Source organism: Penaeus chinensis, chromosome 17, assembly GCF_019202785.1.
Source record: "Penaeus chinensis breed Huanghai No. 1 chromosome 17, ASM1920278v2, whole genome shotgun sequence".
Classification (NCBI taxonomy): Eukaryota; Metazoa; Arthropoda; class Malacostraca; order Decapoda; family Penaeidae; genus Penaeus; species Penaeus chinensis.
Window position 1 is genome coordinate 18,611,096 of NC_061835.1, and position 20,174 is coordinate 18,631,269.

The 20,174-nt window shown below is 34.3% G+C and overlaps 1 protein-coding gene across 7 annotated transcripts in view; it reads right to left on the bottom strand.

Annotated features, from left to right (window-relative positions):
* Positions 1-2,042: 2,042 nt before the first annotated feature.
* LOC125034306 overlaps positions 2,043-20,174 on the bottom strand; it is a 42,322-nt gene continuing 24,190 nt past the window's right edge. For 6 of the 7 annotated variants that reach the window (XM_047626075.1, XM_047626078.1, XM_047626076.1 and 3 more), the window contains 3 exons: positions 19,519-19,695; positions 18,775-18,942; positions 14,379-15,870 (listed from right to left, as the gene is read on the bottom strand). In XM_047626075.1, the coding sequence (XP_047482031.1) occupies positions 15,076-15,870; positions 18,775-18,942; positions 19,519-19,695 (1,140 nt within the window). In that variant the 3' untranslated portion in view covers positions 14,379-15,075. Of the gene's footprint in view, positions 3,815-5,531; positions 5,657-6,776; positions 6,838-14,378; positions 15,871-18,774; positions 18,943-19,518; positions 19,696-20,174 lie in introns of those variants that run through there. The other variant, XM_047626081.1, reaches the window with a different exon arrangement.

Sequence of the window (20,174 nt, forward strand, 5' to 3'; positions counted from 1 at the left end):
GTGGTATTAATCAAAGAATACCAATTACACTTTTATTTTCTCCAACTTTGCATAACTGACTGGAACAGATAAACATTAAATTAGGAAACTGCATGCTGTTGGACCTCTATTAGCTATGATGACAGATATAAATAATAAAGATGATAATGATAGTAATTATAGTAATAATGATGATGATAATCATTATAATAATAATAATGATGATGATTAAAATAATAATAACAATAATGAAAAAATATGGATAATAAAGATAGCAATAACAATAAAAACATTAATGTTGATAATAACAAAAACAATAATAATAATAATAATAATGATAAAAAGAAAAGAAAAAAATATATAATATTGAAGAGTGACAATAATAATGATGTTAGTGAAAACTTACGTCTTTTGACATTCATTATTCAATGCACATGACATGAAGCAACCTCATGTTTATTTAACCCATTCGCCCCGGATTTATGTTCTGTCCCCTGTAGTTTTTGGTGAATTTTGTCACATATAGATGGCTCCACATGTGCTCAGCTGGCAAGGAGTCTATCAGTAGGTCCTAGTTAGTGCTACTGATTTCCCCATTCCTTGAATTGGCGGGAAAATTAATACCATTGCTATCGATACTGTTATTATTGTTATTGATGTTATGATTATTAATTTTTCGTTAAAATATTTTAGACAATGAAATGATACAAAAGACCCTTTCTTAAAGTGAGAGAAAAGGGTAAACAGGTGAGATAGGCAGTTTCTAATAACTGGCTTTTTGGGGATTAAGAACTTGTAGAGCCATCTATGTGTAAATACAATAAATAAACGTGTATTACAGTGGGCATGGCATGTATTCTTGCCACATGGGGCGAATGGGTTAATTTTTTATTTTTAACCCAATGCCACCGGGGAAAATGCTGTGCCTATTTTCTATGTTTTTTGTGAAATGTCTGCCCATAGATGGCTCTGCTAGTGCTTAGCCACAAAGGAGTCAATTAGTAGACCTTGTGACCTTACCTGATTTGAAATGGCGGAAAAACGTATTTGTTACTAGTGCTATGAATATCGGTGGTGTTATTTTTATTATAAACATAATTATTATAATGTTTTTTTAATATTAGTAACAACAAAATAAGATAACGTAAAATATTTCGTAAATCAAAGAAAAGGGTGAACGGGCGAGACGGGCAGTACTCCTAACTGGCTCATTGATGACTTAATACAAGTATAGCCATCTATGTTTTAAAACAATCAAACAAGTACTAACAGTGGGCATAGCACATGTCTACCCGTCGTACCCATCGGCAAGGGGTTAAAAAAATGAAATGACTTGAAATATGAAGAAAAAAAAATTACATTTTTACTCCAGGGATCAGTAAAATAACTCACTTTTATTCAGAGAAATTTCTTTATTCAAAGCTATCTTACATAATACTCTACATTACACCTTAATTTCTACTTAGTTTCATTTCCATGTAATTATGCTGACAAAAGAGTGTGAAAATCCAATTGAATATAAAGCAAGAATGTGAGCAAGAGAGAGAGAGAGAGAATAACATTAATACAATTCTGAAAAGAGGAACTTCACCTTAATTTCAAAAGGTCAAACCACTGCTGATTTACACACACCCAGTCACATACATTATAGATATATAACATAGGTAATATATATAATATATAATATAATACAATAATATATATATATATATATATATATATATATATATATATATATATATATATATATACACATATACATATACATATACATACACACACACACACACAACACATATCTATACATACATGTACACATACATATATACACACACACTACATTATGTATGTATGTATGTATGTATGTGTATATATATATATATATATTATAGTATATTATATTTAATATATAATATGTATGTCATATACATGTTATCTATATATCATGTACATAAAATTTATATCTTATATATATTATCTATATCATATATGTATATATTATACGTATGTGTGCCACATGCGTGCATGCACGCACACACGCACACGCATATGCACACGCACACGCACGCACCCACACACTCGCATATATATATAAATACATACATAGATACATACATAAATGTATAGAGATAATATACATTATGTAAATGTCTGTCTGTCTATAATTATGTATATATATATGGGGATCTCCACTCATCAATGAGACTGGAGATACAGCTACATCTTATTTCCACACTTACCTTAGAAGACTTAGGTATTTCTACTGGTTACAATATTCCCTCTCTCAGTTTCAATGCTTTATCAACTGTTTATGCACTATGTACAAAGGTATTCTTTGGAAACTTAACTAATGAGCAAAAAATCATTACACAGAATTGTACATCTAACCCGACTTGCACGTGAGGAGATAGCATGTGCTCCCACATGCACACTTAGATACACATAATATCAAAGTCTCTCTCTCTCTCTCCACATGCTGAGAGATTATGGATAACACAGATACTTTTCCCACCAAACATGTAATTAACATTTTAAAAAAATCTTGTTTGCCTTTTTTCTTAAATAATCTTTTTTCTTTTTTTTCTTTTTTTTGTAAGCAATCTCATGCATTTTTTATAGAAGACCTTCAGTCACTAAGATTACAATAGTCTGTCAGCCTACTTGATAAACATTGACATTCTACTTTATAATAAAATGAACATGACACAGACAATGTAAATGTAAAAAAATATCAATAAAAAATATCCCATGGAAACCCGAGTTCCCATTATAATTGTATCAGCAGGTAATTAAAAAAACAAACTAAAATGAGCGTGTTGTTATGTTTTAAAACATGACAATTGCAACAATCTAGTTTCAGCAACTTGGGGGAAAAAGGGGGAGGGGGGAGAAATCACACTACAAAAATAATAATAATAATAATAATAATAATAATAGTAATAATAAAAAAAGAAGAAAAAATGGCGTTTATGAATTTAGAAATTAGATGCACTGCCTCCATAAATTGGGAAACCCAGCTGGAATTTTTTTTATTCATGTAATCAATAAATAAAATAACAGAAGTCACATCATTGTTCCAAAGACGAAAAACTTCATAGAATTCTGTATGAAAAATATAATTTACACAAATGCTCTGGAGAGGACGAAGAGAAAAATCACCTTTTACTTGCTTCTTCCTTACTTTTCTGATTAACTTGTCTATAAGAAAGAAACAAGGAAAATCAAGGAAATTCCAGTTACAAGTGCAACATCCTGGAGCACCATATGAAAGATGAACTTCAGATTTTTACCTGAATCTATTTCTACAGCAATGTACTGTCCTTTCTGAATCATAGTAATTACTTTTAATGTGCTTTCAGCTAACACTAACTGATGTTCATCCCATCAGTACAGGATACTTGTACAACCAATTCAATACAAACTTTATGATATACCATTCAAATTGATAAAAAATAGACTAATTCACATACTAATATTAACAAACTAAAAGAAAAATGTAAAAAAAAACAAAAAACATAGATGGGGAAATTATCACACTAATGAGACATTACTCCTCTAAAACAAGGTTGCAGAAATAATTTAATAACAAAACAGAAATGCTCCGGTGTCTTGGAAACTCAAAATGAAGTCTTAGCAAATGCTACACATGAAGGCAGAGTGAGTCACGTGTAAGTGCTCACTTGTTCTCACGTCCTTCGATGTAACGGATCTGAACAAGAGCATTGTTGCCAAAGGACAAGTCAGTCATTCGACTCCAGTCTGTCTGGCCTAGGACAAAGCCACGTTCCCGAGCTGCTGTTTGTTTCTTTCTCTCCTCTACATCAGCCCAGCGTACCTGTTGATTTACGAGTGCAATTAGGAGATTGTTGTGTAATATATAGAAATGCTCTGATGGTTGAAGGTAGAATGATAATTCTCAAATTCAATTGTTTCGAGTGCTTCTCTGCGTCATTAATGTGATATTGGAACTGAGTATAACAAGCTGAAAAATTAAAATAAAGTTTTATGGCCCATGTGAATAGTCTCTGATGGACAAAACACAAAAGGTCATGAGCACAATTTACACAGTATATGAGCTTTATGTCATGTCACAATGTATATGATGCATTATACTTTTGAGCATGGTTGATTTTGTAGTCAAATGTATATGACACTTCTACTTTTCAATTTCTACTTTCAATTAAAAAGAAAAGAAATGAGAAGATTTACATCATATCTTTGATTATCTATGGTATTGGTGTATACCTCTTCCTACAATAACAGTAACTGTAATAATAAACTGTATATTATCCCCCTTTAACAGTGGTATGAAATAGATATCACAAAAGAACTTGTAGAGATGCAAGATGATACACATTTGTATCAGAACAGTCCTAGCAGGGACCTAAGGTATACAATCATATTTCATACAAGGGAAGAAGGGAATGAGGAGGGGGTGTCATGAAGGAGGAAGGGGAGAAGGGAAGAGGGGAGGAAGGGAGAAAAGGAAGGAAAGAAAGAAAGAAAGGAAGGAAGGAGGAAGGGAAAAAGGGAGAAAAGGAAGGGAAGAAGGGAGGAAGGGAGGAGGAAGGGAAGAAGTAAAACAGAAGTGTGAAAAGAAGAGCAAAACTGTATTAACTTTTAATGAAGCTCTTAGTCACCAAGGAGTCAATGACTAAGCCTACTTGACCTTAACTGTTTACCTCATCCCATGAATTTGTTATAAAAAGTTCTTAATTCTATTAATATTACTATCGATATTACCCAGTTGATGCTGATAGGGCATGTATACTTCCAATGGCACCTATAATTTTACTTAATCCGTTTAGTTTATTAAAAAAAATATAAAATGTTAATAATGAAAATGCCAGTATTAGAAATAAAACCTTTTTTTCTTCTGAATACCAAGAACGGGATAAAAAGTGAGGTCAGGTAGGCCTCGTAGTTAATTCCTTGGTGACATCTATGTAAAAGAAAGAAAGAAAGAAAGAAAGAAAGAAAGAAGAAAAAAAGAGCACCCGTGGATAGATAAAAATACAAATTGCATGGCACTGATCCTAAGCTGATCCCTGGTGAGTCACAAACATTCCTGGATGAAGAGTTTCCAATGTCATCAAGAGATACACTGGAGGCTGCTAAGTGCACAAGATACTCTAATATTCTGGTTATGTAACTACCAATTACCACCTGATTTTTCATGCTTTGCCTTATTGCAAGGTTCTTTTTTGAGACAGAGGAGGTATATCAATTTGAATCTAATACATGATTCACTCTTCTAGACAACATAATGAAAAAATGCCTTTATGCCATGGAAATAGTATTAGTAAAGGGGGTGGCTTATGCCTCTGTTACATGGCAATTACTATTTTGTGTGGGACCTAATATCCAGATATAATCTTCTAACCCATAGCTATCTAAAAATGCTATTATCTAACTGGGTATCAAGAAAAAAGAAAAGAAGAAAAAAAGAAAAGGAAATGATAAACAATCCCACCCTTCCCTAAGAGGAGTTAGAGGAAACAAAGATAAGAAATCACTAAGTCTAAGAAGAACCAACACTCGTTTTTACATACCCGTTTCTTTCCAGGTTGTGCTACCTTTGAGTCATAGTCTTCAGAGAGTTGGAGCCAATCTTCAATGGACTTGGGTTGTCCGGTCCCCATGCGCTTTTTGGCAGACCTCACACCATCAAGCTTGTCTGTAGATTTCAGAGAGAAAAGAAGAGTTAGTACCTTTTATAAAACTGAATTTCTACTTAAGAGTAAGAAAAAAAAAAAAGAAAAAAACTAAACGTATATAAATAAATAAATAAAATAAAAGGTTGAATGGTGAATCTCCCTCAAGACTGTAGTGTCCTATGCTACTGTAAGTGGTCATATTCCAAGAAAGAATCAAAAGAAAAAGTAGATAAAACATTTTCTTATATAACAGATTCTTAAACCATTGGTACCAGGTACATGTGTTGATTACTGTGGCTTTGTTTTAGTTGTCTTGTTTACACAGAGATGGCCTCATAAACACTAGGTAACCAAGAGGTCATTTACTGGGTCTACTTGATCTCGTCTCTCTACTGCATTCCTCGAATTTTGGGAAAAAAATCTTTCGTTCTATTACTGTTATCATTTTCTAATGTAATTATCATTACTATCATTAAGCTAACAACAAAAATAACAGCAATAGGGCAAAAACTTTTCTTCCTAAAATGTTAAGAATGCGGTACACAAGTGGGGTCAAGTAGACTTAGTCACTGCATCATTGGCAACTAGGCACTTCAAAAACCATTTCTGAGTAAGCAAAATGAATAAAACAAAACCACAGTGGACATCCACCTCAGGTGTCAATGGGTTAACAACTTCTACAGGAACTGCATCTCCTACAAAAGGAAAATTAAGCCCATATACAATTTATGGTCTTTTTTTGGGGTGCATGTAGGGTCCAGACTGATGTACAAATAATGTAAGGAAGCCAATCTAATCTTATTCATCTCAGAAGGTTACTAATTATCATTAGATGTTAGCTAATCATGCCATTTCCCTCATTCAATCTAAGTCCTTCTCATTATAACCTGGCATAACTTACATGTCAATCAGTAAATGTACTGAAGAAGCACACACTTATTTCTTTTCTAACAAACACACAAGAAATATCATAGATTTCCTTTAATCCTGGACAAAACTAGGTCACTTTTATCCTACTAAAAACAGTGTGGTCAATTTGCTGCAAAATGGGTCCATGGGTTGTAAAAGAAAGGATAATAGTAAAAATAATAGCATAGATAAATATAATAATTTACATTACGAAACAGACTATAAACTTACCGAGTTTCTCTTCTTGGCTTTCCATGGTATCCCATTTGCTCCGAATAAAATCATTATAAACCTGCGGATATATGTCAAATCACATGATTCATAAGCACATGATAAACACATTCATGGTAATGAACACTGAAGGAGCAATGAAAACATGAGGGATACTGAGCCAAAAACACTGCACTTGGCTTTGCACATTTTACAGAATGTGGTTTGAACATCAGCTGCTTCCATTACTTGTGTCATTTCAGAACATAATGTGCTTTTAGTATGGTAAGTCACATGATGTAACATAAGTCATATAATGATACATGAGACATTATACTGCCATAGCCTAAAAATTGTAATTACCCTTCACCTTGTAACCCAAAGATTTACCAACACTCAGTATACATTATACACTGATATACATGATATAAATATCATCCATAAATGATTCCATTTACTGATGAAAGGAATAAGAACCATCAACTTGTGATTCAAATCATACCATCAAAAAACCTTAAATTTGAACAATGAAATTCCTATTGTACAATACAACATTGTAAAAATCACTAATGAAGGTTAGAAAAGAAATACCAGTCATCAACACTTTTATTTGTTAAGTGTATGAGAAAAAGAAATCAACATATTTCAACAGTATTTAAATCTACATTCAGACTTTTCACATTCATTATATCTTCTTGAAAACTTGACTGAAATTTTTATCTTTTTACTCATAATTTTGCTTTAAATACCTAAATACTAATTGTGAAACAATAGTCTAAATTTCCCAAATGTTTACCTTCAACCTTCTGCGAATATGTTGATAAATTCTATAATTTTCTCCATTGTATTCTAGCATAAACTGCCTTTTTTCTTGCTCTTAGCAGTGGGAAATGAAGAGTAATTGTTTCACACTCTCAAAGCCATGATTAAGAATATACAAGCTACAATTTGGTTCACATCGACTTACACTGTGAACTTTGTTTTTTTGTCGTTTTTTTGGATGAAAAATCTATAGTTCTGCTAACAGATACAAACTGCATTGAAGAAAAAGGTCTTCTTATGGAATAACTTGCAAAATAAAGACATTCTACACCAGAGCGCTATTCCTCAAAACAAAAATCTAGGTTTAATATCTATTCACAGTACACTTACAAACCCGAGTAATTATCTTTCAGACAATACTTTAGACTGCTATCACTAGGATACTGACTGTACATATATATATGTATATATATATATATGCCCACTTTGGACAGTTAAGACAAAGTAAGTTATATTTTCCTCTTTTTTTTTTTTTTTTTTTTTTTTTTACATTTTTTTTTTTTCATGTTGGGAGTTGTTTGTACTGATGACCATACAGTCTTGTAAGTGTGTATACAGTCTACAAAATACATACAAGAATGAAATGAACTAAATTGGTCCAACAGAAAGACCAAGAACTTAAGGGGAAAAACGGTTTGAAAGACATATACACCACTTCCTCTGCTTAACATGAAAAACATTGAATACCCCTTACACGCACAACAAAATCCTTTTGGTACATGAGTTAGACAGATATTTCCTTTTTCTAAGTTTTTTGTTTTTTTCAGAAAAGTTCCCAAAGAGCAACATTCAGTAAAATTAGTTTGTGTTATGGTGCTACTACAGCATCTACTATTTACTCAAAATAAAATAAAAAGGTTATTTTTTCTGTAATGCTTCTCAACTGGAAACGAGTACCCTTTTCTACTAGCTCTGTAAATATGCAATGTTCAGAATAACTTCCAGGGAAAAAAAAAAATAAATCAATCAATTTAACAGGTACAAGAAAAAAGTAGAAAAGGGAGGAACGACAGACATATCAATTCACTGGATAAAACTGATAACCAAAAATTTATAAAATACACATAGGCAAAAGTTCACTGTACTGCCTCCTCTCACACACATGATCTCTCTGAAACCGAGACATAAAAATGAGACAAGCCATTTGACTTTACCAACCACCACTCTCTGATATTAGTACTATACATAAAAAAATCCCTTGCTTGTACATTTGGTTGATGTTATCTCACATAATAAATAAATGATTTTTACAGCATGTAAGAATTCATCTCCTGACATTAAAAAGAATAAAAAGGAGTGTTATTTGCATGTCAGAGTTAGGGAAAGGCTAGTGCTGAGACCAAAGATATGGCAGAGGCAAAGAAGGTTAATGATCCTGAAACTTGTTTAAAACATGTAACGTGTGCTCAAAGTTGACAAAATTCATTCACTCTAATCAAGCCATAAAATAATTTCACTTATCTAACTTCGAAGATATATATATATGTAACATCATCTGACTTCCCTTTATTCACTCAATTTGCCCATGAAATGAAAGCATACATACATTCTTGTATCAAATTCTGATGCACTCACAATGAAGTTAAAATCTTTGTTTTATATAAACAAGAAAAAGAAAGCTTTGACAGATAATGACAAACTACTAAATTACCAGAGCTGTTTATATTATCATAATGGTGTCTGATAACCCGGTTTTTTTTCTGTTTTTTTTTGGTGTAGATGTGATAAAATCAGAAAAGAAGTTTGTTGTGCTTCTTTATGGCAAGGTACTTTCCATACTTTGCCAGAAAAGGATAGCTAACTGATAATTTGAGGAGAAATAAAGGGTAAAGATATTATAAAGAGTAAAAATTCTTGTTTTTCAATAGTAATGACCTTCAACATATAGAACAAATAATGAATAAGAAAGAAAGAAAGAAAGAAAGAAAGAAAGAAAGGGGGGAAAAAAGAAGGAAAGAGTGAGAGAGAGCAAAACCTACTTGATCATCTTGCCTAAAGTGATCTATTCATATTGCGGTAGCGTTATCTGCAAACATAGCTTCCCATGATCTTTAGTTCAACATATTTTCCACATTATATTCAAATGTTAAATCCAATCTTAGTCTTATGCCATCAATCTCATAATCATAATTTGCACAGAGCAGATTACAAACAAAATATTTAGTACAAGTGACCAGTATGCATTATATAAAAGTGTAGGCAGTGTCTCTGCTTGAGCAAAGGTTCACTGGACTCATCTCAGTGAACTTTGTGGTACCATAATGTTACTGAAAAGTATGCAAATCATTCTGATCACATGGTACTTTAAGCACTCAGACACTCTTGAATATGTACGCATGAAACTGACAGACAAACAAAGACAGACATAGAATCAGACAGACTGACAGAAAGACACACACACAGCCAGACACAAGACACACACACAGACATATACACACAGATTTTCTGAAAGATCAGTGGCACAAAGTGAACTACAGTTTTTGATCTTACCTTTTTTATGATACTAATTCTTAAATCATTAATGCAAATCTAAGGCATGAGTTTTCTTCTTTCTAAATTAATTGAAATGACACCAGATTTCCTGTTAACATGAATAATAACAACCAAAAAAATAATAGTAATAGGGATGATGCTAATTCTACTAATTATAATGATGATAATGATAATCATGATAGAAAAAAAACAAAACAAAATTATAATAATAATTAATATAACAATAATAAATATAACACTAACAGAATAAACTGGAAATGCAGTTATTCATTAATCAATAAATAAAATGGAACACAAAACAAACTCTGAAGTTCCATTCAAAAATCTTTTACAGAGTAGAGTAACACTGTAAGAGTTATATATCAGTACTATGCAGGCTCAAAAAAAATTTGAATGCATAAACATATATAAATATAAACAGATATATACAGCACACACATGTATGCATGCATGCACTCACTCCTTCATTCATACACTCTCTCACCCCTCCCACACACACACACACACACACACACACACACACACACACACACACACACACACTCACTCACTCACTCACTCACTCACTCACTCACTCACTCACTCACTCACTCACTCACTCACTCACTCACTCACTCACTCACTCACTCACTCACTCACTCACTCACTCACTCACTCACTCACTCACTCACTCACTCACTCACTCACTCACTCACTCACTCACTCACTCACTCTCTCTCTCTCTCTCTCTCTCACCTTTATATTCCACAAAATACATCTTGGAGATGGTAACATTAACATTTATGTTAAATATATAATTTTCTTCATGTATACCAAGTGTGCCAACAGAATTAAAATGGAAATCAAAGTGTGCCTGCAACTAAATTGGTACAGCTTAATCTGTATGTTTATAATAGTTCACTTTAATTAATTGCAAGAGGCTTGATGTTGAGAATGAACTGGAATTAACAGAAATTTCCATTATACCACCAATTCTTTCACTTTACTTTTTAATTTATGTTTAGAGTCACTTCAAGCAATCTGACAATCACTGTTACACAAATAACCAGCTAGAAGAAAAAGAAAAAGAAAAACAAACTTGGGTATCCATCCAAGTGTGTGTTGAAAATGCCACAATCATAATCATTTACTATTAGATGCCAATCAGAGATATCGACCTTGGAACCAGGTAAGTCAGAGTGCTGGTGTCTCTTCTTTCTTTTTGCCGCACCTGATCTTTGGTAAACAAGGATGAAACATGTATCTTGTAAAAATGTTTTATTTTTCCTCGATTCGAACAAAATTATTTTTTCATGACTTTTAGGTATGTATCCACACCGGATTTACATTCTCCAATAATTTGGGGCGCATAATTTTCCAATTTCATGGCAAAAATCCTAATAATGGAATAATGGTTTGCACTATAGACAGAACAAAACAGAATGAAGTCAAGTATGCAGAAAAATCAATGTAACACAAAGATTCAAGGCTAAAATATGCAATTCCTGTTTCTTTTTCTCAAATACATACATTTATTTTTAAAAATGTACCATCCAAAATTCATGGAAAAGATGGTCTTATCCCACAAGACACTATAAAACATGACATCACAATATTGTTTTCCTTATTCTAAATCTGCTGTTAACATAGATTAATAAAAGAAACTATGAAATCAACCTATGAAAAGAAGAAGAAGAAAAAAATATATACATCACTCAAAACAATACCACTTCCTCAACACTTTACAAAAATATATATATACATATGTATGAATGAAGGAGCATGGAAAATGAAGAGCGAAGAGAGATGAGAGGGGAGGATAAGAAAGAAAAGACAAGGGAACAAGAGTCAAATAAAAGTAAAATCACAGAATAAGAAAAATGAAAAAACTTATTAGCGCATCCTGACTACTTATGATCCTTGGCTGTACATGTAAAACAGGAAGCACTCTAGTACAACTACTGAGTGCCTCTATGTACACGTATGTTCCACATTTTCTGACAATCAAAGGATTGGTGCTCAGACCTTCAAGCAAACATTCAAACTCAAATATTTTGTATTTGCATTTCTAGCTCTTGTCAGATTACAAAAGTCTCCACATTATCATACTCTTATTATTAAAAAAAGAAAAAAAAAAAAGAGAGAAAAAAAAATCATTTAAAACACTGAATAAGATAGAAAATCAAAAAAATTAAATAAAAATGGCTAAAAGCAAAAATACAATAAAGAGGTTTACAAAAGATGGAGCTTCCCTGTTGCCTCTGTCAAAGGCACTTAATTAAAGAAAAAGAAATACCACCACTTTATTTATATACTATGAATAAACACATAAATTGTACTACCTTCTGCAGTTCATCAAACTGTACACAGTATTTTCTTTTAAACTGTACAGGAAATGAATCTGTCAACATATAAAATCTATTTTTCCTGAAATCTGTAGTGTGCCTTGTTTACCACATATGCAAAGGGAAGGTAATTCCTTCCCTATTTTGCAAAGCTGAATATCTTCTGCTGGACTTACAAGTATGTGTGCATGTGTGCAAATGTGTACATACAAGTATATGGATATGAACAATTGTAAATGGATATTAATATGTCTGTATACATGTACATTATCAGTACACACACACACACACACACACACACACACACACACACACACACACACACACACACGCACACACGAGCACACACGCGCGCGCACACACACACACACACGCACACACACGCACACACACGCACGCACGCACACACACACACACACACACACACACACACACACACACACACACACACACACACACACACGCACACACACACACACGCACACACACACGCACACACACACACACGCACACACACACACGCACACACACACACACGCACACACACACACGCACACACACACACGCACACACACGCACACACACACAGGCACACACACACAGGCACACACACACACACATGCACACACGCACTCACGCACACACGCACTCATGCACTCACACACGCACTCATGCACTCACACACGCACTCATGCACTCACACACACACTCACAGCACTCGCACTCTCACACACACATACACATATACACATACACACACTAACTCTCTCACCCTAACCATTTACTTGTTCCAAAAGACTGGAAATAATAGAAAAAAAGTTACTTTTAGGTCTTACAGCCTTCATAAGACTTTGCTGCTCAGCCACTGTCTCTAAGGCTCCTTTACCTGCCTCACAGTTTCTTCACAAAAGCTGTTGTGTTCATTTGCCCTTTTCTACATTACTCAATTTGCTTTTTACTAGATATCGTTATTCCACATACACCAATAACTTCAAGTGGATTAATAAATAACAAATGTACCTTGCTATGGAAGTAAACTATTTTACAGATGTTAAATTCAACCTTGTTCTCGACATTTTATAGCTTATTTCATATTGTAAACATAAACTAGGCTTTGGTTCAGAAAACAGCAAGAAATCATGGTCTCCAGATCCAAGTAAATAGTCAGGCAGTGTGAGTGCAACATACAAACACACAGAAATACTTTAGTCTTACCCATGTATACATAGGCATGTAAACAACATTATGCATCTACAAGGGTCTTTCACCCTCTCCATCTTCGTCTCTCTCTCATTCATAAAAAAAAAAAAAAAATTATATATATACATATCACATGTTACTAGAGATACTTAGTACATCAACAAAGAAGCTCATTTTCTTTGGCAAAACAAAAACTGAAATATTACATTATTAAAATAATAATAATAATATTATCATCATTTTGATAATAAATAAATTAATAAATACAGAAAATCAGAACTAATTTTAAAAATATTTTTGTGGACTGAATCCTGCTTATTTCCCATAAAAAGTGATACCACATAACCATCACAAACTTTCAAAGTACAGTCAGTATTTTCCTGGTGGTATTACTGACACTGTCAAAGCACAGAAAGAATATGAAGGACCCTGCTTATCTGTAGTCACTTTTCCACTAATTTCATTCAGCCTTTTAATTCTTAATCACAATACCTCCAATAGCTTTCACTCATGGTTTTTTCACCCTACTCACTAGTTTCCTTGGTTTTCTGCATTTAAGAAAGGGGGAAAATACAAACCTGTAACTCACTATATTCAAAGGACAACATAAACAATAAATAGAACTGAAGTTCCCTCTCAGGGAACAAAAAGAACGATCAAATCAGAGAGATCAAGCTCCATCTTCATTTCCTTTATCAGATGTTACATAAATTACATATGTGTTGTCAAATTCTAATAATTTAATTCAAGAATGACCAATAAAACACTTATGCAGAATACCGGCACAATTTCTCTATCTTTATTCAGTATAAAAAACTTTAAGAATTATAATCATAATATCATGTCATACTTACTGATAAATAAAACATACCAATCAGACATTTGAATACATTTTCGAGCATATATACATATATAAAACTTCCATATAAAGTTATAATTATGACTTTCCTTCATAGTATCGATTGTTTCTCTTTTTTCAACTGACCATCCCTTAACTTTGAGCAAAGCTTTTCAATGAGATCACTTGCAAATATTGATGATAATACTGTATTGTGGACAAAATATGTGGTGCTCTTACTCCACTTCGTCTTAACAGTAAGTATGACAGGGTGACTTAAGTTAAGCATTCATCAGTAATAAGAATTATGGTTGAGTGCTATTTAGAATAATATCCTATGATCAGTCAGCCTTTGCATCTTTGCAAATCTGTAAGGGAGCATTTATCCAAACACCAGAGTATCACACCTGAACAAACTTGTTACTGGATATTGAAAACGTAACCTATTCTTACTGCTGCAAATGAAAATGTCAAGAGATGATGATGAAAAAAAAGGAAGAGTAAAAAGAAAAGATTAGAACTCTTTGAGACATCTAGCCAAACTATCACTAATTTTTCCATTTCTAATTTTATCTTCACAAGTTGCCTTTGCTTGCTACTGGCACCTATACCCTTGCTATGTTGAAACCAACACAATGCTGGCTCAACTCAACCTACCTCTTCCAGCTGTGCCCCAGCTAACCCCACCTCCCCTTCCTCCTCTTGGAGCAGCACTCCCCATCATGCCCCAGCTGACCCCACCCAACCTGGCTGCACTCCAGCTAAACCCCCTCGCCAACCCACCCCAGCTGACAGACTGGTTCCCTAAGGCCCAGCTCATGGCTCCCATTTGACCTGCAACTCGCTGACCTCCTACCTGCTGACTACCTGCTTGGATAAAATTTCTCTTATCCCCACCCTTCCCTGTCTTCTGCGGCACATTTCCACTTCTTTCTGGCTCCTTTTTCGCTGAGGTGCTCTCCTGTTTCCCCTGGTCTTTAGCACTGGCTTCGCTTTGTGCAGGATTTACTACACCCTGCTTTTTATCACCCTGGTTAGGATTTACTTGGTTTTTATCAGTTTTACTATTCTCATTTTGTGATGGACCTATTTTCCCAACTCCTTGCTGGCTGAGACTATTAGACTTTTGGGAAACAGGTTGATTAACCCGCTTATTTAAATTACTTTGCTTGTTTTCTATTGCTCCAGAGGATCTTTGTCCAGTACCAGGTTTCTTGGCACTCCCAGATGAATTGCTCTGGTTATAAGCCATATTTTTAACTTGAGGAGGGTTTAATCGTTTGCTAACATTGTGATGGTTACCAGTTCTATGGTTTTCGAGGGCAGCACCTGAGTGACATACCTTTTTGAAGGCTTCCTTGTCCTCATCTTCATCTTCTACATCTTCTTTATTCTCTTTATCTGTAGCTGCTGGTTCCATGGAATCTTCCATTTCCACCTGAAACATTTAGAGTGTTAGTCTTGGCACAGTGAAATGTTCTTCAAAATGACAGTCCATTCTTACCACACTTACTTTTTTTTTTTAATATAAAGTCATGCAATCCTAAAATGCTGTTCGATCAAACAAACTTCATTTCAATCTTATCCATAAATGAATGTCCTTTTAAGTACCTTAGCTCCTAAAGGACAATATATAGCCATCATCATAAATATGCCCACTACCCATGGCAAAGATAGCAATATTTCCTTTTACAATGAATTAATATTATTAATAATATAATTAATTTTCTATTTCTTTTTTTTCTTTTTTAAAGAGTTCTCAATTTTTTTTTTTTTTTTCTAAACCTGTGCACAGATAAAGTCCTGAACTTTTCTTTCCTTTTGGGTTAATTGCTTTACATCTACAAATTAACTTTCTCTAATTCCAATATCTTTTTAGTCTCTTAGGCGTTGGATATGACTGATGCACGGTCATTCACCTTTGTTACCCATTTTGTGTGCTAATCCGTTCCCATCTATACTGTAATTCTTAATCTAATTCTTAAATGCTACTTTCTAACCATCCAAATATTTTATTACACTTCAGCCCCTCATTCATTCTTCTGACTTTTCTAAAGGTCAAAAGTCAATACTTTCTTCCCATCAAACTAAGCAACCTTACAATTCCTCATCTAAATGAAATGTTTATAATTTTTTGTTTATTGTTGTTTCACTGTACTTCACTTTCACATCCTGATGCCACATGGTTCAAAAACCAATATTTTTCCTATTCTTTCCATAAATATAAATGTGTAAAGCACAGGAAATCTATAATGGTTTCTCTACCCACTACAGCTGTCCAAATTTAATTTCACTTGTCTCTCCTCCTCTTATTCATAATACAAAAGTAATGTATAAATATATACACGAACATGCAAAGAGGCAACCACTCATACATATATATGCAATCACACACACACACACACATACACACACACACACACACACACACACACACACACACACACACACACACACACACACACAAAAAAAAAAAAAAAAAAAAAAAAAAAAATCAAAGAACTGTTTTTCAAAAAGATACAAGAAATAATTTGGCAGAGATCAATTTCTCTGTGGCTTCATTTGATGTCCTATGCCTGTGTTTTTAACTTGATCATTAATTTGGGGGGAGATGGCAAATGCAATGTCAGTCACCTTTGTGACTCCCCACAGTACATATTGCCAGTCCCGTATCCAAGTGGATGGAGGGAACATGTGTACTAAGCCCCAGGATGATATGGTAGGGTGGCTGGCTAATTCCTCTCCACTTCAACTTTGACCCAGCTTGCTGATGTTAGCATGTCAGTACTCACTTACAGCTGAGTTGACTGAGAAGGGGGACCGTTTGCGAGCTCAGGACCTTGTGACTGCAAAGCCAGCACTATACCACTGGGTTATGCCACCTCAGTACATAAAACTGCCTTATTAAATACTTTATGTACATATATGTATATGTATATGTATATGTATATGTATATGTGTGTGTGTGTGTGTGTGTGTGTGTGTGTGTGTGTGTGTGTGTGTGTGTGTGTGTGTGTGTGTGTGTGTGTGTGTGTGTGTGTGTCCCATGGCACTGGCGCTTTGCCACCATGGCATCATAGCAGATGCCACCCGAGAACAAGGGGTTAACATATTTATAGAAAAACATTAAATCATAATTAGCTGTAAGCAAACAACTAAATAAGAGAAGTTTATTTCTATCATCAACAGTAACCTATGTTTGTTTAACCCATTGGCTGCGGGTACATGTACTGCTCCCCGTAAACGAACTATTCCACACAGATGGATCCGCAAGTAGTCAATTGATGAACCCTTCATGAATCACCTAATTTCTCCATGCTTTGAATTTTTGGGGAAAATGTTTTTATTCTAGTAGTGTTCATATTGAAACTGCTATCATCATTATTGACAATATGATTATCGTGAAATTATTAAAATAATAATAACAATAAGAATTAAACATAATTTTTCCCCAAAACAAGGACATGGGTAAACAAGTGAGATAGGTAGGACTAATACCTGACTACTTCGTGATTAAGAACTTGTGGAACCATATATGTGTAAAACACCAATTTTATGTAGGATATATGTTACGACTTCTGCAACAGGTTCCATTTTTTTTTTTTGCAAATTTCTAATATTCTGGCAATAAACTACCTCTTCATTTTTTAAATATCTACTGTATGTAGTGCATGGGACTTTCTATCACCATCTAAATGTGAACTTTCTAGTTTAACAACTCATAAGCTAGAACATCCAATTCTGTGTAGTGTTTTCTGTTTAATTTTCTTTCTATAACGCTGCAAAAAAATTACATGTGATAGCAGCAGCAAGAGACAGAGGATGTTAAACAAAACTGAAATTTGAACTAAAAGTATTAACCCAATGGCGCCGGTTATAGGAAATTAAAAAAAAACTCTACGCTCTGGCGAACGGCGGCAGCGCGCCGACTCTGAGCGCGTGAATTCGGTACATCAAGCCGAATCATTGCCTCGGGGCGTTTTGGCGCGGCGCCGCTGCGGACAGCCGCAGGCCTCACATCGTGCGTATTGTTATGACGGCGATAGCCGTGACCCGTCGCCACTGGGTTAAAAAACACATATCTACTAACTCAAAAACAAAGAAAAATATTCTAAAATCTGTCAAAGGACATGCATCCCATACTGCTATGCTATGTATGCATCATCGCTTTTGTATTCAAATCATGTAATGTCCCATATCAGTTAGAATGACTGTATATATAAGAGGGAAACCCATTTACAAATAGTATCAGATCATATGAAGCAAATGCTTCATATGATCTGAAACCTGAGAGTATCTATGATTCTTCCCACTGAAAGATAGGGGAGGGAGGAGGACTAACCTCTTCAATAGCAGCATCTTGAATGAAAGGAGTCAGATCTACTCTTGTATATGAGGCCGGCGTCTTCTCCCACTGGCGTATAATGTTCTGGATGTGTTCTCTGGAGTGGTTATGAGTGTTTCTTCTGTGGCAGATACTCTGGTCTACCTCTAGTTCCCCAATATATACCTGAAATATTAGATACAGAAATTAGTAACTGAGCAGACAAACTTGGGTATCTGAGGAGTATATGTATTAAATCACCATTCATCAATGGAAATACAAGGGCAACCATGGACATGGACATGAATACATACACACACATTCATACATGCAACTATCTGACAAAACAAAACTCATATTTAAGAATTGTCAAAAAGTATGTCCAATCCGATTCAACACAAACAGCTATTCTTTCCATAATAACTGACATTTCTCTAAATGGTCATTGTGCTGTTACAGAAATCTAATCATAAATATGTAAAACACCTATCAAATTATCCAATCACTTCATAATTCACTGACATTTGCTGTCTCTCATCCACCCCACATGACTTTACCCCTTGATGATGGGAGAAGAAAACTAAAAAAAAATCTATGCTTTGGAGATCAATGACAACGGGCCGACTTTGAGCGTGGAAGTTCGGTACATCAAACTGAATCACAGGCTCGTAGCGATCTGGTGTGCTGCGGCGGCGTATGGCCGCACGCCACAGATCGATGTGACCCGTCGGGAAAGGGTTAAAAAACAACTCCCATACATACCTCAAAATTACATTTCTTGGCATGGGTGGCCATTTCAGCAAAGTGTTTCACTTTGTTGTGAACGCAGTCCACAATGATGAAAGGGAAGAAGCCATCGTCAACTTGCCGCTTGAAGGATTTAATTAGTGACATTCGATAGCTTTCCTCCAACTCTGGCTCAAATTCATACTCCATAATCTAGATAAAAAGAAGAAAATAGATAACTAATGAAAAGAAGAAGAAACAGAAGTGATGTACATCAGTAACAAAAAAATTGGTCAGTCAAAAAAATGTTACCCTTCACCTACTGCCACTTGCCTAAAAAGTAATGTACTTTTAACTGTGGGATCTGTTGTAATATATTAATCCTATTTTAACAAATCACTTACTTTATACAATTTGTTTTTTTCTCAATAATGGTGCTCATTCACTTTCCCTCAATTTCTGTGTACCCTACAATTTCCCTGTGCTTTAAAAATAACCAACTCAACTGACCTTTTCATTTCCTTAATTCTCTCTCAAAAAATTAAAAGCTTAAATTTGTATTGACTGATGACATAGAATTGCAATTGAAGTTTGCCATTATTTCATGCCCTGAGCAATTTGAACTGTACAAATGTGAAAAAACTTAGGTTATACATTAAGGAATTACAAACGTAAAAAGTAAACCTCCAAAA